Genomic DNA, 21,032 nt, shown 5'->3' on the forward strand with positions numbered 1-21,032 from the left:
CCCGTGCCCGGCCCAGGCCGCCCTCCTCCCCGGGCCCTGGTGCTCAGGCCCGGCCCCGCCCAGTGTCCCCCCCCCCCCCAGCCTCTGGCCCCCAGCCCCGGCGCCGGCGCCCCCTCCTACCACCACCGCCCCAGGGTGGCCGAGCTCGGGAGGACACCCCTCAGCCTAGCGCCGCCCGCCCCCCCCCCCCCCCCCCCCGTTCTCAGGCGCAGGCTCTGCCCCAGGAGCCTTCGGGACACCTTGTCGCGTCGCGTCCCTCCCGGTGCCTGCCGGTCTCGGCCGGGGCCGCCCGCAGAACCCTTGTAGACCCTTCTCCACCGGTCTCCCCGGGGAGAGCAGACCCCGCGCGGCCGCAGTTGTCTTTGCCAACATCCCTACTGAGGGCGTCAGACGTGTCGGGCGTGGGGTCGGTTCTCTTGTAGGAAGTGCCTTACAGGGGAAGAGGACATTTCCGGAAGGATCTCAGCCTCGATCTGATTTTTCTGAGAAGCCCGAGGCCCTTCCCCACCCCCGGCCCGGCTCGGTGCTGCTGCTTGGGCCCCGCAGCCGTGTCCCCGAGGCCAGGCGCCAGGCTTGCTGGGCCACGAGGAGGAGGCCTGGCCGGGGCTGCGGGGCCGCAGGACGGTCCCCCCCGGCCTGGGCCCGGGCTTTGCTGGTGTCACGGCCCGTCCCCGGCAGCGTCGTCGCGGCTCCTGCGGCTCCTGGTGTGGGGCCTCCCGCAGCCCGTGCGGAGCGTCGGACGCGGCGGAGCCGAGGGCCTGCCCCTTCCCGGGGAGCCTTCCCGGTCCCGCGCTGTCCCGGGGTCACCGACCCTCAGAAGCCTGTGGCGCCCTCAGCCTCGGGACGGTCCCGTCGCTGGTCCCCGGGCCGCTCGCGGGCTCCCTGAGCAAAGCAGGACCGAGGCCTCGGGGCCCAGTGGGCAGCGTCCAGGCCGCGGGAGCTGCTCCTCAGGGGCCCGTGACCCCCCCTCCCCGCCCCGGGTGCCTCGGCCAAGCGGGGCCTCCCAGGCCAGCGGCGGCAGCTGTTCCTGGGCTCCGGGGGCAAGAAGAGGCCCAAGAGCATCAGAGGGGACCCCCGCCCGGGAGGGCTTCCTGCCGACGGGCCGAGGTGCCGCAGCCCTGGCCTCCCCGGCCTCCAGGCCTCCCGTGGGCCTCGGCTGGGTGTGGGGGCAGGACCACTGCCCCAGCAGGTGCTCGGCTGCCTCCCCACTGCCCGCGGCCCCCTCCCTGCAGCGGAGCCGCTGCCTCTTCCGCAGACTGAGCTTGGCTCATCCCAGAGTGTTCCAGGCGATCCCACCTCGCCCCCCCCCCCCCCCCCCGTGCTCATACCCCACCTGGCGCCCTTCTCCTCGGGGTGCCCTGCCCTGCCTGCCGCTGCCCTTCCAGGCCCCCATCACCCCCCATCGCCCCCCTTCCCTTTACCCGGGTGTGGGTCTCCCTGGCGGTCTGGGCCCAGGGCCCTGCTCCCTCCCCAGCAGGTTGGGGGGAGCCTGTCTCCCGGTGCACCCCTGCCCGCCCCCCCACATCTCCCTCCCTGCACTCCGCGGCCCCATCTTGGACTAGACGCTTGGACGTGAGGGCCGAAGAGTGAACGGGACCCTGCAGACCAGGGAGAGGGCAACGCACTCCTTTATTCCCGGTGCAGACACCGCGCAGGGAGCGGCCAACACCATGGGGGGGGCCCCCTCGGACCCCATCCCGGCCCAGTGAGGCCGCGGGGACAGCAGGGTGGTCGGGGGGGCTCCGCCCCTCAGAGCTTCTCCAGGTAGGAGCCAGGGACGAAGCCGCGCTGCCCGTTGCGCTCCACTGTCCACCAGCCGTCCTCCCCTTCCAGGATGACCTCCAGGACGTCCCCCGCGTTGATGTTCAACTCGTCGGAATTCTGGGCAAGGGAATGAGAGCAGGCCGGGCTGGGAGGGCCGCGGGCGGTGGGGGGTCCGTCGGCACCCCGCCCCAGACAGCAGGTGCCAGCTGGCCGCCAGGTGGGCGGGGGCCCCGGGGCTGGGGGCCCTTTGCAGGCTCGCAGGGAGGAGGGCCCTGTGGGGCTCAGCCTGCTGCCTCCCCCGCCCTGGGCCCCCCACTTTCCCCTCTGCCCCAGCCCCCACAGCTGCTGAGCTGACCTCTGCCCTGCGGATGCTCCCTCTCCTCCCCCCGCCCCCGTAGCCCCGGGCCTCAATCCGGGTGGGCCCGGGGGGCTCTGCGACCCTCCCGTCAAGCAGGGAGTGGCCTGGACCCGAGGGTCACACAGCCGCCCCGTGGCCCGGGCCCAGCCGAGGGGCGCCCCCGTTCTTGCCCGCTCCCCAGCGGCAGCTGAGCCCCCGGGCTGGGTGCTGCTCCAGGGCCACGCGCCCCCTCCGCAGCCCTCGGGGGGCCTGGCCTCACCTGGGCCGCGTAGTCGTAGAGCGCCCGGTAGGCGGGGGGCCCCGGCGCCTCCTTCACCACGATGCTGCTGTAGACGCCCTCGGCCTGTCCCGGGGCCGCGCTCGGGGTCTCTGCGGAGGATGAAACCGTGTGAGCCCGCAGCCCCCCCACCCTGGGCGGGCCCCCCGTGCCCTGCGGGGCCTCCCTTCCCCCCAGGGCAGCGCTGGCCCGTCCCCCGCAGTCACCTGCGGAAGCTCCCACCGCCGAGGCCTTGGGACTTCCGTGCAGCAGCCCGGAGAACCTGCTGACGGGAAGGCAGGTCGGCCCCGGGGTGGGGGGGCTTCCCGCGCCCCCCACCGCCGCTCCATCTGCCTGGCGAGGAAGCTCACTCATGGCCCGGGGCCTGCACCCCGCGGCGACCCGGCCCAGCCGGCCCTGACCCCGCAGGTGGGGCTCCGAGCCCGGCAGGCGGGAGTCACGGAGGCTCACGAAGTAAAACGGGGGGACCCCAGAAGCGGGCAGCGCTGAGGGCCAGGCAGGCGCGGGCGTCGTGGGGTGGAGCCAAGCCCTGCGAGGCTGCGGGTCAGGGGGGCTCCCCTCGGGTGGAGCGTGTGCGGGATGGAGGGGCCCCCTGGGCGCGTGGGAGCCAGGACGGGTCGGACCCTCTGGGGGGGACACGGCGGGATGGGAACTTGGACGTGTGTGTGTGTGTGTGGACCTGGGGGGGCACAGGCCCAGCAGGTCCCAGCAGGCCCCACACTAACGGGACGGCCCTGCCCCTCGGGGAGCCCGGGCAGGGGGACAGACAGGGGGTGGGCGGCGGGGCCGCGGCCGGAGGAGCGAGCTCGGTGGGTGGGGGGGAGCCCTGCCGCAGGCCCCGCCGCCCGGCTCCAGTCGGCTGCACCAGGACAGCGGTTCCCGAGTCCTGGCCCCCCCACCGCTGTGCCCGGCTCCCTGCTGGCCCCCTGTGCCGGCCCCCATGGTGACCCCTGTGCCGGCCGCCGGCCCCTTCCCCGTGCTGCCCCCACATGGTGACCCCCGCCCCCCCCAGGAGCCAGGCCGCCTCCACTCAGTGGGACTTCTGTCTCGGCCGTCTGTCCTTCCAAGACACTACGCCCGGGAGCTCTCCCATCCTGTCGTCTGCACGGCCCCCTGTTGAGGTCCGGGTCCCCCCAGGGCTGCAGGGCGGCCTGCGAGCCCCAGGGTCACTCGGTGCGGCTGTGAGGCTGTGACTCCCCCCTGGGGTCACTGCTCTCTCCTGGCTCCTGGACGGACACGCTGTGCTCCCTGCCTCCGGGGCGGCCTGCCGGGGGCTCCGGGGGCTCGGAGGCCTGGGAGGCCCGTAACCCGTCCCCATCCTGCCGACCACCCACAGGCAGGGCCTTCTCTGCATGAGCTTGGATGGGGAGAGGGTGTCGCAGGGCCCTGGGGTGGGGGCCGGGCAGGTGGTGCTGCTCCCAGTGGGCCTTCGCCCTGGTCACCCCAGGCCCGAAGCAAGTCCTTAGGTTCTCTGGGCCCAGGGAAGGCGAGTGACCGGTGCAGCGACGCGGTGACGCAAGGTCCCTGGGCCCTGCAGCCAGGCCGAGGAGGGGCCGGGAGAGTCGCTGTGCGGGGCCTGCCCTGTGCCCGGATCCGCACCAGCCGCAGTGTCCCCGCTGCAGCGCGACAGCCCGGCCACCGACGCAGGCCAGCAGCTGGGCCCAGGGACGAGGGGCCGGCCTGGGGTCTCGGTAGCTCTGAGCACAGTCACTGCCGAGTCAGCGGGTGTGATGATTTGCTTAATGCCTGGGCCCCCTGGGGCTGTGGGTGTCGTGAGGCTCGATTGAGTCGGCTTCTCCCCAGAGCGCCCGACAGACCCCTAGCAGCAGCCCCGCGGCGGGTCTCAGCAAGCAGGTGAGGAAGGGCCGCCCGCAGGTGGAGGGGCCGGGCCCAGGCCCAGCGGGCGCCTCACCTCTTGATCATGCCGCAGGATGGCTGCGTGCTGGGGCTGCCGGCTGCCGGGGTGACCTCTCGGTCGTAGTAGTTCTGGAAGGACACCGGAGCTGCGGGCAGCAGGCTGTGAGGCTGGGTGGCCCCGGCAGGCAGGACCTCTGCCACCTGCTACCCCAACTTGTCCCCATGCGGAGACCCCGATGACCTCTGCCTCGGAGCTGAGGGAGGGGCCGCTCGCAGCTCAGGCGCCCGCTGTGGGCCCCACGGAGAGCAGTCCCGGGCTCCGGCCCCAGGGGAGCCCAGCAGGCCCCGGGGCGCCCCCCCGCCCCCCTTCCAGCTCTCCTCACTGCTGCACCCGGCGGGGAACTGCTCTGTCCCCACGGAGCCGCCCGCCTTGTCCAGAGAGGAGCGTCAGGGCTGGGGCCGGGCCTCCTGGGGCCTCCTGGGGACACCGGGGCCCCGCGGCTCTGCGGCCCAGGCTGGGCTCACCTGGGGGCTCGGCGCCTGTGCTCCTGGCCTGGATGAAGCTGTCGATGTCGGCTTCCACGCTGCAGCCTTCGAGCGTCAGCCGCACCTCCTCGTAGAGCTGGGGGCGAGGCGGGCCGAGGGGGGCTGAGGGGGCCGCCCTGGGGCCCGACCACCTCTCTGGGCTCCTGAGCACCTGCTGGGCCCAGGGTCCCCGGGACGCGCCTCCGTCCTCCAAAGGACAAGGAAGCGCCAGAGGCACAGTGACTTGGCCCCGGGGGTGAGCGGGGACCCTGCAGCCGGGCTTTGGGGTCCCTGTGAGAGGCCCCGAGGCCCAGGCTCCTCCGAGCCCGGGGCGGGGGCCAGTCCGAGCCCAAGCGTGTGCACAGTGGGATGGTGGCCCCGTGAGCAGGGTGGGGACCGGGACCCTGAGGCCGAGGCCACCGCGGCCCCCCGCGCGCCGCCCCCGCCCGCGCCCAGCCGCACCTCGTCGTCCTTGACGCACTGCAGGGACAGCTGGTTGCAGTGCACCCACAGGGCGTTGCGGAGGATGGTCAGTCGGTCGAACTCCTGCAGCTGGAAGGCCTGGGGGCGGGCGGGGAGGCCGGGAGACGCGAGGCTGCGGCCCGAGCCCTGAACCCGAGCCCCGAACCCGGTCCCCAGCCCGGCCCGGCCCGCCCCCAGCACCCGGGCTAGGGGCTCCGTCTGCGTGTGGGTCAGCGGCAAGGGGTGCAGGGCGCGTGGCAGCGGGCTCGGCCGCGACGGGGCACACGGGGGGCGCACGGGGGGTGCACGGGGGCCGCGGACACGCGGGAGGCAGGGACGCGGCGGGGCCTCACCTCACACGCCGTCCGGTGCTCCTGCTCCCACTCGCCCCGCACCTTCTCCAGCTGCTCCACGTTCTGCCGGTAGACCCGCTCTGGGGGCACAGGGGTCCTCAGGGAGGCGGGCCGGCGCCCCAGCCCCCCGGGGCCCTGCGGAGCCCCCTCCTCCCTGGCCCGGTGCTTCCCCTGGACGCCCGTCCAGCACCTGGGGGGACCAGCTCCCCCGCTGCGCTCTGAGCGGCCCAGGGCAGCCGCACACCCCAGGCCTCGGGGTGCGAGGCCAGGTCTCTTGGCACCCCTGGGTCCCACCCTCTCACACCTGCTGGACGGGAGACAGGCTGGGAGAGGGCGGTACTGAGGGGGGATGCGAGCTGCTGAGTGGAACCTCCAGTCCTAGAAACCTGGGGGGCATCTGTCTACCAGCCAAGGGAGCAGCTGGGTCCCGGGAGAGGCGGAGCAGGAGGGAGCGCGTTTCCGCGGGGGGTGGGGGGTGAGCTCTCTGTCCTAGGAGGTGTGCCAACAGACACAAAGGATGCTGGGGCTGGGGGCTTCTGGGATCACGTGAAGGATGGAAGAATGGAAGAGACAGGGGCCCAGAGAAGGCTCCGTGTGCTTGGGGGGGAGTGGGTCTGTCTCCCATGACGGCTGCTGTAGGTCCCGGGCTCCGGAGCCAGACAGCCTGGGTTCACACGCAGACCACTTCTTGGCTGTGTGACCTGCGGTAGTTACTTAAGCTCTCTGTGTCTCAATTTCCTCCTTTGTTACAAAGGGGGATGCAACAGTGCGGCCAAGCTGCTGGGGGCCAACCTCCCACACCAGCGCACCTGGAGCAGCTGCAGCCAACCCTCTCCACTAGCCACTCGGTGGCCAGCCCTGCCCACCAGCAAGCGTGCCACCGTCACGGCCAGATCCCCACAGGAAGCCAGCAGAGGGCCCCATGCAGGTGACACCTCTAGAGCCTTGATTCTAGTGAACAGGAAGGATTGTGCTACTGGGCTCCCCAGGCTCCCACCTACGTGAGACCTCCAAGGCTGTTGCCTACCAAATACATATAAACAAACACACAAAATGGGGAGAAGAGGAATGTGTTCCAAATGAAAGAACAAGACAGAAACCCCAGAAAAGAACAAAACAAAGATAAACAATCTACCTGATAAAGAGTTAAAAGTAATAGTCAAAAAAAATAAAATAATAAAATAAAATAAAAAAAGTAATAGTCATAAAAATGCTCATCAGACTTGAGAGTGGATGAATTCAGAACCTCAATAAAGAGATAGAAAATATTAAAAACAAAACAAGCAGAGCTGAAAAATATAACTAGGAAAAATAAAAGACAAAAACCTAAAGGGTGCCTGGCTGGCTCATTTGGAAGCAGGGAACTCTTGATCTCAGGGTTGTGAGTTCGAGCCCCACGTTAGGTGTAGAGATTTAAAAAACAACAATAAACAACCCTAAAACCAAGAATACTCTACGTAGCATGAGTATCATTCACAATTGAGATAAAGAATTTCTCAAAGCAAAGTTAGAGTAGTTCATCATCACAAAACTGACCTTACAAGAAATGTTAAATGGTCTTCTTTAAACGGAAAAGAAAAGGCCATAACTAAGATGTAAAATTATGAAAGGGAAGAAATGTCACCAGTAAAAGCAAACATATTGTAAAAATAGTAGGTCAGTCACTTATCAATCTAGTATGAAAGTTTAAAGACAGAAGTAGTAGAACCAATTATAGGTATAAAAATTAAGGAATATGCAAAATAGAAAGATGTAAAATAGGACAAAATATGCATAAAAAGTAGGGGAGGAATAAAAATATAGAGCTTTTAGAATGTGTTGGAACTTAAGCGACCATCAACAAAAAATAAACTGCTGTATACACAGAGTATCATATATGAACCTCATAACAACCACAAACTGAAAACTTGATAATAGATACACAAAAAAATAAGAATCCAGGTATAACATTAAAGAAAGTTATCAAATCACAAGGAAAAGAGCAAGAGAACTACAAAAACAACCAGAAAAGAGCAAGATGTCAATAAACACATGCCTATCAATAATAACTTTAAATAGAAATGGACTAAATGCTCCAATCAAAAGACATAGGGTAAACACATAAATAAATAAATAAATAAATAAATAAATAAATAAATAAATAAATAATAAATAAAAACAAAAGACATAGGGTGACTGAATGGATAAAAAATAAGACCCATCCAGGGGCTCAGTCAGTTGAGCATCTGATCCTTGCTTTCGGCTCGGGTCGTGATCTCAGGCTCGTGGGAGCAAGCCTGGCACCGGGCGCTGCACTCCTCAGAGTCTGCTTGTCCCTCACCCTCTGCTCCTCCACCGCCCCCACCACCCCACTCTCACTCTAATAAATAAATAAAATCTTTTTTAAAAAAGTAAGGCCCATCTATATGCTGCCTGCAAGAGACTCACCTCAGACCTAAAGACATATACGGGTCGAAAGTGAAGGGATGGAAAAAGATATTCCATGCAAATGGAAGCAACAGCAACAAAGCTGGGGTCAAACTACGGCTATCAAGCAAAATGGACTTTTTAAAAAGACTGTAATAAGAGACAAAGATGGGCATTACACAATGATAAAAGGATCAGTCCAGCAAAAGGAGATAACAGTTGTAAATATCCATGCACCCAACGTAGGGCACCTTACTATATAAAGCAAATAATAACAAACACAAAGGGAGAGATCGACAGTAATACCATAATATTAGGAGACTAACGCTCCACTGACATCAATGCATAGATCATCTAGACAGAAAATCAGTAAGGAAACAATGTCTTTGACACCTTAGACCGCATGAACTTAGATATGTAGAGAAGATCCCACCTCAAAACAGCAGGATACACATTCTTTTCAAGTGCACATGGAACATTCTCCAAAATAGATCACATGTTAATCCACAAAACAGGTCTCAGTAAATTTAAGAATATTGAGATACTATCAAACGTCCTTTCTGATCACAACAGCATGAAACTAGAAATCAGTTACACGGAAGAAAAAACTGAAAAAAAAAAAAAAACACATAGAGGCTGAACAATATGCTACTAAACAACCAATGAGTCAATGAGGAATTCAAAAAGGAAACCAAAGAATACCTGCAGATGAACGAAAATGGAAACTTAACATTTCAGAATCTCTGAGAGGTGGCAAAAGCAATTCTAAGAGGGAGGTTTATACCAATACAGGCCTACCTCAAGAAACAGGAAAACCCCCAAATGAACAATCTGATCTTACATCTAAAGGAACTAGAAAAACAACAAACCCCAAGGTTGGTAGAAGGAAGGAAATAATAAAGATTAGAGTGGAAATAAATGAAATAGAGACCAAAAACAACAACAACCCAGAAAAGGATCAATAAAACTAAGAGCTAATTCTTTGAAAAGATACACAAAATTGATCAACCTTCAGCCAGACTCATCAGGACCAAAAGAAAGAGGATTCAGATAAAATCAGAAATGAAAGAGGAGAAGTTGCAACTGACACCAAAGAAATACAAAGGATTGTAAGAGACTACTAGAAATAATGGATGCAGAAAAGCTATTTGACAACACTCAACATTCATTCATGACAAAAACTCTCAATAAGTGAGTTTAGAGGGAACATACTTAAACATAATAAAGGCCATCAATGACAAATCATAGCTAACACCATATTCAGTACTGAAAAGGTGAAAGCTTTGCCTGTTAAGATCAGGAACGAAACAAGGATGTCCATTCTTACCATTTTTACTCAGCAATCAGCAAAGAAAAAGACATATCCAAATTAGTAAAGAAGAAGTAAAACTCACTGTTTGCGGATGACATGACACTATATATAGAAAACTCTAAAGCGGGGATCCCTGGGTGGCTCAGTGGTTTGGGGCCTGCCTTTGGCCAAGGGCGTGATCCTGGAGTCCCAGGATCAAGTCCTGCATCGGGCTCCCAGCATGGAGCCTGCTTCTCCCTCTGCCTGTGTCTCTGCCTCTCTCTCTCTCTCTCTCTCTCTCTCTATCATGAATAAATAAATAAATAAATCTTAAAAAAAAAAGAAAACCCTAAAGCTTCCACCAAAAAACTATGAAAACTAATAAGTGAACTCAGTAAAGTTGCAGTATACAAAACACCAATAATGAACTAGTGAAAAGAGAAATTAAGAAACAATGCCATGGGCAGCCCTGGTGGCTCAGCGGTTTAGCACTGCATTCAGCCCAGGGCGTGACCCTGGGGTCCCGGGATTGAGTCCCACGTGGGGCTCCCTGCATGGAGCCTGCTTCTCCCTCTGCCTGTGTCTCTGCCTCTCTCTTTGTGTCTCTCATGAATAAATAAATAAATAAAATCTTAAAAAAAAAGAAACAATCCCATTTATAATTGCACCAAAAAGAATAAAATACCTAGGAATAAATTAAGGAAATGAAAGACCTATACTCTGAGAACAAAAGCCTTGATGAAAGAAATTGAAGACGACACAAATAAATGGAAAGGTATACCATGCTCATGGATTGGAAGAATTAATATTGTTACAATGCCCACACTGCCCTAAGAAATTTACAGATTCGATACAATTCCTATCAAAGCACCAACAATATATTTTCACAGAACTGGAACAAATCCTAAAATTTGTATGGAACCACAAAAGACCTTGAACAGGCAAAGCAATCTTGAGAAGGAAGAACAAAGCTGGAGGTATTACAATTCCAAGTTTCAAACTTAATTACAAAGCTGTAGTAATCAGGCAGCCCTGGTGGCTCAGCGGTTTAGCACCACCTTCAACCCCAGGCGTGATCCTGGAGACCTGGGATCGAGTCCCACGTCAGGCTCCCTGCATGGAGCCTGCTTCTCCCTCTGCCTGTGTCTCTGCCTCTCTCTCTCTCTCTCTCTCTCTTTCTCTTCCTCTCATGAATAAATAAATAAAATCTTTTTAAAAATTATAAATAAATAAATAAATAAATAAATCATAAACAAAGCTGTAGTAATCAAAACACGTACTGGCACAGAAACAGACCCATTGGGCAATGGAACAGAATAGAAAGCCCAGAGACAAACCCGTGCTTCTATGGTCGATTAATATATGACAAAGGAGGCAGGACTATACAGTGGGGGAAAAGATAGTCTCTTCAATAAATGACATTGGAAAAACTGAGAACTGCATCCAAAATAATGAAACCAGACCACTTCCTTATACCATACACAAAAATAAACCCAAAATGGATTAAAGACCTAATTTTGAGATCTGAAACCATAAAGTCCTAAAATAAAACATAGGTAGTAAATCCTTGGATGTCACCTTAGCGATATTTTCTGGATCTGTTCCTTCAGTCAAAGGAAGGAAACAAAAGCAAAAATAAACAATTGGAAATACATCAAACCAAAAAGCTTTTCCAAAGCAAAGAAAACCATCAAAAAAATGAAAAAGACGACCAACTGAATAGGAGAAGATAAGGGGGTAATATTCAAATATAGGGGATCCCTGGGTGGGTCAATGGTTTAGCGCCTGCCTTTGGCCCAGGGCACGATCCTGGAGACCCGGGATCGAGTCCCACATTGGGCTCCCTGCATGGGGCCTGCTTCTCCCTCTGCCTGTGCCTCTGCCTCCTGCTTCTTGCTATGTCTATCATGAATAAATAAATAAATCTTAAAAAAACATTCAAAATATATAGAGAACTCATATAACTCAACATTAAAAAAAAAAAAAAAAAAGAAACAATCTGGAGGCACCTCAGTGGCACAGTCGGTTAAGCATCTGACTCTTGGTTTCAGCTCAGGTCATGATCTCAGGGTTATGGGATCGAGCCCCGAGCTGGGCCCTGCACTCAGCAGGGAGTCTGCTTAGCCTCTCTGTCCGCCTCCCACCACACGTTCTCCCTCCCTCTCACTCTCTCTCTCAAATAAATAACTAAAGCTTAAAAAAAAAAAAAGAACCAATCTGATTAAAGAATGAGAAGACCTGAACAGGCATTTTTCCAAAAATGACACCCAGATGGCCAACAGACACGTGAAGAGATGCACAACGTCACTCATCATCAGGGAAATGCAAGTCAGAACCAGTGAGCTATCGCTCTATACCAGTCAAAATGGCAAAATGGCAAGTATCAAAAAGACAAGAAACAAGTGCTGGTGAGGATGTGAAGGGAGGGACACCCTCCTGCGCTCTCGGTGGGAATGCAAAGTGGTGCAGCCACTGTGGAACATGGTATGGAGCTTCCTCAAAGCATTAGGAGCAGAAATACCGTGCAATCCAGTAATTCCACATCCGGGTATTTACCTGAAGAAAATGAAACCACTAGTTGGAAAAGATCCACACACCCCTATGTTCCCTGCAGCACTATCTATACACAACAGCCAAGATGTGGGGGCAGCCCGAGTGTCCACTGGCTGACGAGCGGTGAAGAAGTGGGATGGAATATTACTCAGCCGTAGAGGAGAATGGAATCTTGGCATTTACGACAACATGGATGGGCCTAGAGGGTGTGATGTCAAGTGAAATAAGTCAGAGAAAGAGAAATGCCGTATGGTTCCACGATGTGTGTGAAATCTAAAAAAATAAACAACAACAACAAAAAAACAGAAGCAGAGCCGTAAAAATAGAGAACAAACTGGTGGTTTCCTGGGGGCGAGGGCGGGGGAGGGTGCGCCCGGTGGGCGACGGGGATCCCGGCGCGCAGCTCCCGCGTGTAGGATCCAGGAGGCGCGGCCTGGGGAATGGCCGGTGACCTCGGAACGACGCTGCTCGGTGACGGTGTCGGAAACCGCGGGTATGGAGGGGAGCGTCGCGTGACGCTTATGACGGTCGAGTCACTAGGTCGCACACCCGAAATGAGCACAACATCATATGCCAACTACACTCCAATTAAAAACTCAGGGTTGAAAAAATAAATAAATAAGAAATAAAAAATAAAAACTCAGGGTTGTTGGGCGGAGCGGCCGAAACACGCCGGGCGCCACGAGCAGTCGCGGCAAACGGGAGGACGCGAGCTTGGGTTTTACTGGCAGGATCACGGGAGAGTGGCGAGCGCGTGCCTCCGGGTAGTCGTGTGCCCGTGCGTGTCCCCAGGGTGAGGATAGTGTGTGGCCGGGGGACGGGCCTGTGGGCCGCGTCCCGGGTCGGGGGAAGGGCAGGGCCGCGTACCTGCCTCCAGGGCTGCGTCCTTGCACTGCTTGGCCTTGTTCTGGCTCTGGGGAGACACAGGGGAGCAGGGCTGAGCTGTGGGGTCCCCGCCCCCGGGGCTCTGACGTCTGCTGTCCCCCTCTCCTGGGCCCCCGGGAGGACACCGGGAGCCGGCCGTGGGCAGGTCCCGCCGCTCACTCCAGCCTCGCCCACCAGCGACCACAACCAGAGAGGGTCCAATAAAGAAACTAAACACAGAAACGCGTAGCCCACGCGTGTGAAGGCGATGAGAGGAGCTGGGGGAGGGTGGCCTGGCGCTGCCCTTGGGCCCTCGACCCGCTGCCCTAATTCAGCCCCAGCCCCCTGCCTTCTGGGCTGGGCTTTCCCGTCCGGGCACTGGGCACGTCCGCCCTTGGGCCCCGGCGTCCCTGACCCCCCCCAGCCCAGAGACCCGAGCGTTGGGTGCTGGGCTCTGGATGAGCTGATGTGCGTCCTCTCTTCACGGCCTCTGGCTCCGAGACCTCGGCCAGTCACTCACCGTGTCCGGGCCTCAGTTTCCCCTCTGTGGCATGGGTGTACTGAGCCCTCTCCAAGGGCTACGTGGGGGCCAGCTAGCTGTCCACCCAAGGCCTGAGGTTCTCGGAAACCCGGTTCACGGCTGGGGACACGGTGGTTCGGGGCGCTGAGCAGGTGCCCCAGATGCTGACCTTCCTGGGGTGTCCGTGGCACCCCTCCCTGCCGTCCTCACCCTGCTGCAGCCCCGGGGACAGCGCTCGGCCTCAGCGGCCCACGCACCTTCTCCACCTGCTTCTGGGGCCCATTGGTGCTAATGCGCTCGAACACCTGCTCCGCGTCATCAGCGTCCCGGCACTTCTGCTCATACGACTTCTTGGACTGGGGGCGAGGAGAGGCGAGGGGGGCTCAGACTGAGGCTCCCTTCCCCATGGCGGGCCCGTGAGCGGGGTGCAGGCCTCCTCCCGGGGCGGAGCAGGGGGGGCATTGCTCGCCCTTCCCCTGGGGACACGGCCCCATCCTCGCATCAGGCCCCAGCACCCCCAGCCGCGCCCGCATCCTCATCCCTGCGCAGGGAGGCCGCTCCCGCCCTGGAGCCCTCGGGGACCCGGCGCCCCATCTGCGGCTGCGCCCCGGCCCGTGGACCCCAGGGCCTCCCGCGGGGCCGGGCCCCTCACACTCACATCCATGGCCTTCTTGTACAGGGACAGCTTGCTCTTGTGGACCCGGTCCATGACGGCCTCGTACTGCAGGGGACATGCGGCTCTGAGCAGGGGCCCGAGCCGGGGTGGCCCGGGGGAGGCCCAGCAGCCCCCTGCCCCCCGCCCGCCACCCCGCTCGTCCACGGTCCTGCCCCGGACGGGAGCCCAGGGCCCGGGGCGCGGTGTGGCCGTCTGGCCGCCGTGGTGCGGACCCCGCGGGGACTCGGGCCCCCTGCCCGGCACGCCCGGCTCACTCGCGGGCCCTCGCGCCCCACAGAGCGCCCGCCCGTGTCCTGCACGCAGCCGTGGCCGTGCACCCAGGTGGGCACTCGCGTCCCCGGACGCCTGTCCCCGTGGGCACCCGGGCCGCCGCCCCTCGGGGCTTCCGTTCGGGCAGACGAGGACCCTCAGCCTCAGACACTGGGCCGCGCGCGGGGGTTAGGACCCGGCTCCTTGCTTGGGGTCGCGCCGCAGGCAGCGGGCCCCGCTGTGCCCCGGGCGGCCTCGTGGCTCCGACCCCGGGCTCGGGCGCGCTCTCGGGCTCCACGGCGTCCGCAGCCCTCACAGCCCCTCTGGCCACAAGAAGACCCCAAACAGGCAGGTGGGGGCCCGGCTGCGCTGGCGGGGGCTCTGCCCGCTGCAGGCAGGCCCGGTCGGGGGGTGGCTGCCCGCACCCTGAGGCGCCTCGGGGCCCTGGAGGCCGCTGACCCGGGCCCCATGCAAGCCCGAGGCCGCTGGCTGCCGGGGACGGGGCCCGGCCACACTGCACAGAGGGCCCAGCGCAGAGACCGAGGGGCCGCAGCCCGGTCCCGCAGCGTGGGGGGCGGCATAGCAGCCGGCCTGCGGCAGGGGACCGAGGCCCCCCAGGAGCCCCCAGGCCCTTCCCCTTCACGGCTCAGCTGGGTGGACTTCCCCGTCTTCCAGGCCTCTGGACAGTTCGCAAGGGTCCTTCATCCCTGGCGACAGGTGCCGCGTGTGCCCTGCACCCTCGTCACGACAGCCCGACGGGCTGAGCACGGGGCCCCGCCGCCTTCCAGCCGCCACGAGCGCGGCCAGAGCCTCAGCCTGGGAGGGACCTGGGCGGCTGAGGCCCCAAGGCCACCCCGCCCCTGCTGCCCCGGTCTCTGCTTGCACACCTCCCGTGATGGGGACCTCACTTCCTTGCCAGGCCCTCCCACAGGTGAAAGGACCGGTGGGTGTCGGGGAAGCCAGACACCCCCAGCGCCCCCTCCGCCCGGGCGGCCCGCAGAGCAGCGGCCACCACCTGCCCTTCTCCCGACAAGCAGCCCTGACTCTTGCGGCTCGGGACCGGTTTCCAGTGACTCCAAATCAGGAGGCCTCCTTTGGGTCCCCCCAGACTTCAGGGACCCTCCGGCCTGCTGTGCAGCATAATCAAAAAGGCCAACGGCTCTCCTTCCTCCCGCCTGAGCCGCTCAGGGGAGGCCCAGCCCCCGCGCCCTCGGGGCCCTCCCCGCCGTGCCCCCGCCGTGCCCCCGCCGTGCCCCCGCCGTGCCCCCGCGCGGCCCGGCCTCACCTTCTTCCTCTGCTCCTTCTGTCTCTCGCGGAACTCCTCGAGGCCCCGCAGCTCCTCACGCAGGGCCAGGGCCAGCTGGATGTGGGAGCTGCCCACGTTCTCCATTTCTGGGGACAAGCGCGTGGCATGGGGCCTCCGCCCGGAGCCACCCCCCGCCAGCCGCCCGGCGCCCCTCTACCTCCCTCTGTGGGGACGGGGGTGTTCCCAGAAGGTCCTGGCCCCCCGCAGCCTGGTGTTGGGGACAGGCAGGACTTACGCTGCTTCAGGCACTCGAAGGAGGCCCGCAGGGAGCTGAAAGCAGAGAGGCCGGCGTCGGGTCCGCAGGGCTGGAGTCACAGTCACCCCACGCCCGGGCCCGGGGACCTCGCCCGTGGTGGGCGGGCTGGAGGTCACGCATGCACGGGTCTCGAGTCGAGGGCCCTCGGCCGGGCCAGACATGACCGCTCAGAACCAGGCCGAGATCTCTTTGGGAACAAGGAGGCCGCCGCATCCGGGCCATGGCCAGTGCCCCCTCCCCCCGTTGGGCCACCTCCAGCCCAGCATCCGGCGCCTCCACCTGGGTGCAGGCAGGCGGGCGGGCGGCCTGGGGGAGGCGGCGGGAGAGGCAGCAGGCGGCCAAGCAGCGGGGGGACTCGGGGAGCCCGGGACGTGCAGGCCCGACGGCGCCCTGGCTGGGCCGCTGGGCGACGGGGGTGCGGCTCCCAAGGGCTGGCGGGCGCTGGGGGCTCTGGGGGCACTGGGGAGGGCGCTGGAGGGAAGCTGGGGCGCCGGGCTGCGGGCAGCAGGGAAGGACGCGCCGTTACATCGCAGCCCTGATGACCACGGAACGCTTTGGACGTAGGTGTGAGCCGCGGTGTGTGGGACACACTCACACGTGAAAGGCCCCTGCTCTTCATCTGGGACTTGATTCCCTGGGTGGGCCCCACTGCGGGGACAGCCCCCAGGATCCCCAAAGAGGGAAGGGGGTGGGGTCCCCTGCTGGGTCGCGGGGCACCGAGGGACCAGCATCTCCCTGGGCCAGGCAGGGAGGCGCGTGGGTCCGGGTCGGCGGGCGTCAGGGACACGGCCCCAGTGGGGCGAGGAGGGTGACTGGCCATTGCAGCCCGGGCGCAGCAGGGCCTGGGCAGCAGCTCCTGCTCGGTGCCCCATGTGCTCTAGAAGCTCCCCCCCCCCCCCCCCGTCCTCCGGGGCGCTGGCTCCATCTCCTCACCGGACCCTTGGGGACTCTGGGGCCAGCCTGGTGGGACCCACGGGGACCAGGTGGAGAAGGCAGAGGGTGGGGCAGGGGCAGAGGCCGCCCTGCACCCAGGAGGCGTGGGCACGGGCGCTGCACCCGCGGGGAGCCTGCGGGGCCCACCCCAGTCCTCCGGAAGCTCCCTGAGCTAACAGCCTGGCGCCCGGCTCCCCTCGGTGGGAGGGTGGGAGAAGGGCCGGCCCAACTGCCGGGGTCCTCACAGCTCTGCGGGGAGCCCCCAGCACAACCCCACTCCCCGAGGAGGAAAACCAGCCTTGGAGGTGAGGGAAGGTGAGCCGGCAAGGACGGGGAGGAGGGGTGGCGGCCAGGGTGCCCGGCCCTGGGAGGGCAGCGCCGACGGACGCCCTGCGGGGCTGCACCCGGCCTCTGCACACCCACGGCTCCTGCCCTCGTGGCGCAGTGTGACCCCAGCCCGCGGCCGCCCCCGCCACCTGCCCTCCTGACCACATCCCGCCCCAGACTCAGGCCTGCCCCCACCCCCCGCTCGACCCCACAGCCTGCGAACACCTCACATGCAGTGTCCAGCTTGGACTCCGCTCCCCGCGAGCCCCTCCCGGCCGGCGTCCCGCTAGCAAGGCCTCAGCCTGCACCTGGCCGCCCGCACGACCCCGCGGACCCCACATCCGCCCCCAGGCCCTCCCTGCCGTCTGGTGCACCTGTGGACCCCCTCCCGGAGCCTGTGCCGCCTCCTCTCCTCCACCCCGAGCGCCCCTTCCTCCTGCCAGCTTGGCCTGGCGCACTAGGAGGCCCCTGGCCGGGCTGGGAACCCGCTGAACGGGGCGGTGCCCACCTCCCTGCCCCCTTGTCCCCAGGCTCGTCGTCCAGGGCGACAAATCCAAAGCTTGGCAACTACCGGGGCCTTTCCGCATCCCACCCCCCACCGCTCCGTCCTTGCCCGCGGACTCGGGCCCTCCCTCCCAGGCGAGGCGGCTGCGAGGAATCACAGCCTCTGGGACGGCGGGTGCTGCTCCCCACCCGACCCCCTGGCTGGATGCGGGGAGCCCCTGAGCCCGCAGCACTGCCCGGGACATCGGGCCCTGGTCCCACCCTGATGGGGCCCCCAGGTCCCCCGCTGCCGGCTTCCGGGCAGCCCAGCCCTCCGTCCCCACCCCCTGCCCCAGGGCCCGCTCAAGCCCCCTCTGCGGGTCTCCGGGTCGTGCCGTTGCCCCGGCCTCCACAGCGTAGGGAGCGAGCGTGGACACGTCCCCGCAGCCCGCTGCCCTCCTGCCCACCTTCCTCCGGCCTCTGCCCCTGCCGCCAGCCTGGCTCATCCTCTGGGCTCAGGATCGGGAACCCCTTCCAACAGGAAGCATCTCAGCCTGGGGCAGCAGGTGAGGCGGGGGCTCGAGCCCGCGGAGGGGCGTCCGGGGGGCGCCCAGGGGGCAGGAGGCCGCCTCCAGCCCTGCCGGCCGCGCAGCTTCTGCAGCGGGACGCCCCAGAGCCCGCCTGGGACCGCGTAGCCAGCAGGACACGGACGACTGGCCAGGGGACAGCCTGGCGCCTCCCACGGGGCTGAGAGGGGTCGGGGGCCCGCCGTCGGCCCAGGGCGTGACCCTGGGGTCCCGGGATCGAGTCCCGCCTCGGGCTCCCAGTGTGGAGCCTGCTTCTCCCTCGGCCTGTGTCTCTGCGTCTCTCTGGGTCTCTCATGGATAAATAAATAACATCTTTTAAAAACAGGAAGGAAGGAAGGGCTTGTGCGCTCGGTTCGTTCGGGGACTGGCTCCCGTCTGCACCCCAGGGCCGCGCCGAGCAGTCAGTGCGCGCAGGGGTGACCGTCAGGGGAGCCGGGGCGACGGGGCTCGCCTCCCTGGGTGCAGGCGGCCGGGCGGCCGGGCCGGAGGACAGTGAGAGGCTCTGTGGCCCCGGCCCCCTCTGCCCTCTGCTGTCACCCGGCTTCTTCTGGGGTCGCTTAACCCCCGGATTCGTGCTCCCGTCGGCTCCTGTCCAGCCCGCGCACCCCCAGCCCTCGGCCCGCCCTCCAGGGAGTTAGGGAGGCGTATCCCACGCTCCTAGGACGGGGTGGTCGCGGGAGGCCGGGGCTCCCCCAGGGTCGGGCTGCCAGCCTCAGGCCGAGGAGCCAGGCCGATCCCCGGTGCCAACCCCGAACACGCCTCTGGGTCTCCGTGACGATGAGGAAGCGACTGTCCTCGGGGCCACCCTTCACTCCCCCCACAGAGAGCCCTCCAGGTTGGTGCTGGGACAGGGCGACTTGGACCAATTTTTTTTTAATTAAAAAAAAAAAGTTTTAAGATTCTATTTATTTATTCATGAGACACACAGAGAGAGGCAGAGACGCAGGCCGAGGGAGAAGCAGGCCCCACGCAGGGAGCCAGATGCGGGACTCGATCTCGAGTCCCCAGGATGACGCCCTGGGCCGAAGGCAGACGCTCAACCCTGAGCCCCCAGGGATCCCAGGACCTGGTGAATCTAAAGCAGTAACAGTCGCACGAGGCTAAGGGTTTGGGAGGACTTGTAGGAGGATGGGGCACGGGGGGGCCTGGGGGGAGGGTCCCCACAGCTCCCCTCTTTTCACGTTATTTTTGGATTTTTGCATCCTCCCGACTCAGCCTCAGGCACCGCACGTGGACGTGCCCCATAAATGCTGAACAGACGAATGGGTGATGGGGGCTTCGCCCACAGGTAAACAAGGGGCCTGTCCCGGGGATCCCAGCAAGTAGCCCCACGGCGTTTCTCACGGGGCCGGGTGTGCGCGGCCCACGCCCGCCCCGTGCCCACGCCCACGCCCTGCCCGCCTGGGCAAGGCCTCCGACTTCCGCGGCGCCTGCAAGACCGCAGGACCCCCTGTTCACCGACCTGCGCCCCAGCCTCGTGCTCCCTGATGTCAGGACCCCAGAGCACCTCCGGGGGCGACTCCCCTTCCGCAGCCCAGCAGGGACTCCGGGCAGTGAGACCCCGCGGGCGCACAGGGCCTTGCCCACCTGGACCGGGACCACCTGGGGCACTGCCCTGGCCGCTTCCTGGTCCTGCACTGGGACGGGCACCGTCCCCCCCTTCCCGCCGTCCGCCCGGCTCCCCTTCCATTTTGTTCTCCTGCTCAGGGGCTGCTCCTTCCCCATTTAGGCTCCAGTGACTCACGCGCTTCTGAGTGTGACTGTGCCTCACGCAGCTCGGCCCCAACCTGAGCTCCGGTCGCGGCCCCCCCGCCCCCAGGAGGCCCCCCCAGTCTGGGGAAGTTCTCCCGGTGCAGACCTGTGGGCCTTGAGCACCCCCGCCCCTGCCACCCCTTCTGCACCTCCCTCTAGCTCTTCCTGTGTCTTCCCTGGTTCCAGGTTGGCAGCGGACACCAGTGGGGGCCCCTTGTGTCTTTAGAAGCCCCAGAGAGGGTTGTGCATTCAGGGCGCTCGGAGGGGGGACCCGGATCCGGGCCTCAGAGCTCAGGGGCTTTGGGGCCACTTCCCTGGTGTGGAGCCAGCTCCGGACGGGCTTGCCCCCGGGGCAGCAGGGGCAGGGCTCAGGGGTGCAGGCTCCACCGGCAGGGGCTCCTCCCCAGGGGACAGTCCACCGTTAGCAAGTTCTCCAGCCGCCCTCCGGCCGCCACGCTCTCCCTCCCTGCCCCCCGCCCCCCGCGTCCGCATGCAGGGACCCGGCCCTGGGGCTGGAGAAGAGCCTTGCTTCATAGCAGCAAGCACCTCACGTCGCCTCCCCCAGCCAGGCCCGAGCCGAGCCCCCGGACTCCCTTACTCCTTCGAGAAGCTTGTGTTCCTGTTCTGCTCGGCCTGGAGGCAACGTCGGGGGAGCAGCCCGACCCGGAGCCCGGCCATGGCTCTCCCCGAAGGCCCGGCCAAGCCAAGGCTGCGGCTGCTCGGGCGCCCGGGGCAGGGCGGTCACCCGGCTCTCGGCCTCCTGGGACTTGGGCGGGGGCCGCCTCGGCGCTGCTGGTCGGGACAGACGGCCCCTGTCCCCCGCCCGCAGCCTTCCTGGCTCCCACACAGCGGGATTGTCTGCCCACGTGGAACTGACCTGACCCCACAGCGCAGTGTCCCTAAGAGAGCTGTCGCCCGGGCACTCGGCCCGCTGCACCCCTGCCGGGCGGCCCAGACCCCATTGCGAGGCCCGGACCTGCCTGGCCAGCGAGGAGCGAGCCCGGGCGCGGGGCCTCTTACTTGATCTCCGTCTGGCCGCCTGCCTTCCGGGCGATCTGCACCAGCTCCTTGCCGTACCGCTCCTCCGCTTGGGCCCTGCAACAACAAGGTGCGCTCGGCCCTGCCAGCCTGCCGGGTGGGGGGCTCTCAGCCTCCCCCTTGACGGCAAATTCCTGCATATTTGAGGGGAGGTCAGATTATCTGTCAACCTGCGAGAGGCCCGGGGTGGGGGGT

At 63.2% G+C, this 21,032-nt stretch overlaps 1 protein-coding gene across 11 annotated transcripts in view; it reads right to left on the reverse strand.

The window, feature by feature from the left end:
- Positions 1-1,531: 1,531 nt before the first annotated feature.
- PSTPIP1 (proline-serine-threonine phosphatase interacting protein 1) overlaps positions 1,532-21,032 on the reverse strand; it is a 38,148-nt gene continuing 18,647 nt past the window's right edge. For 4 of the 11 annotated variants that reach the window (XM_072809824.1, XM_072809823.1, XM_072809816.1 and 1 more), the window contains 13 exons: positions 20,820-20,894; positions 15,697-15,731; positions 15,441-15,547; positions 13,889-13,951; positions 13,488-13,586; positions 12,714-12,759; positions 5,597-5,676; positions 5,244-5,342; positions 4,782-4,878; positions 4,312-4,385; positions 2,606-2,664; positions 2,382-2,500; positions 1,532-1,881 (listed from right to left, as the gene is read on the reverse strand). In XM_072809824.1, the coding sequence (XP_072665925.1) occupies positions 1,559-1,881; positions 2,382-2,500; positions 2,606-2,664; positions 4,312-4,385; positions 4,782-4,878; positions 5,244-5,342; positions 5,597-5,676; positions 12,714-12,759; positions 13,488-13,586; positions 13,889-13,951; positions 15,441-15,547; positions 15,697-15,731; positions 20,820-20,894 (1,276 nt within the window). In that variant the 3' untranslated portion in view covers positions 1,532-1,558. Of the gene's footprint in view, positions 1,882-2,381; positions 2,501-2,605; positions 2,665-4,311; positions 4,403-4,781; positions 4,879-5,243; positions 5,343-5,596; positions 5,677-12,713; positions 12,760-13,487; positions 13,587-13,888; positions 13,952-15,440; positions 15,548-15,696; positions 15,732-20,819; positions 20,895-21,032 lie in introns of all 11 variants that reach the window. The other 7 variants (XM_072809815.1, XM_072809813.1, XM_072809814.1 and 4 more) reach the window with 7 other exon arrangements.

The sequence above is a fragment of the Canis lupus genome, chromosome 32, assembly GCF_048164855.1.
Source record: "Canis lupus baileyi chromosome 32, mCanLup2.hap1, whole genome shotgun sequence".
NCBI classification, from domain to species: domain Eukaryota; kingdom Metazoa; phylum Chordata; class Mammalia; order Carnivora; family Canidae; genus Canis; species Canis lupus.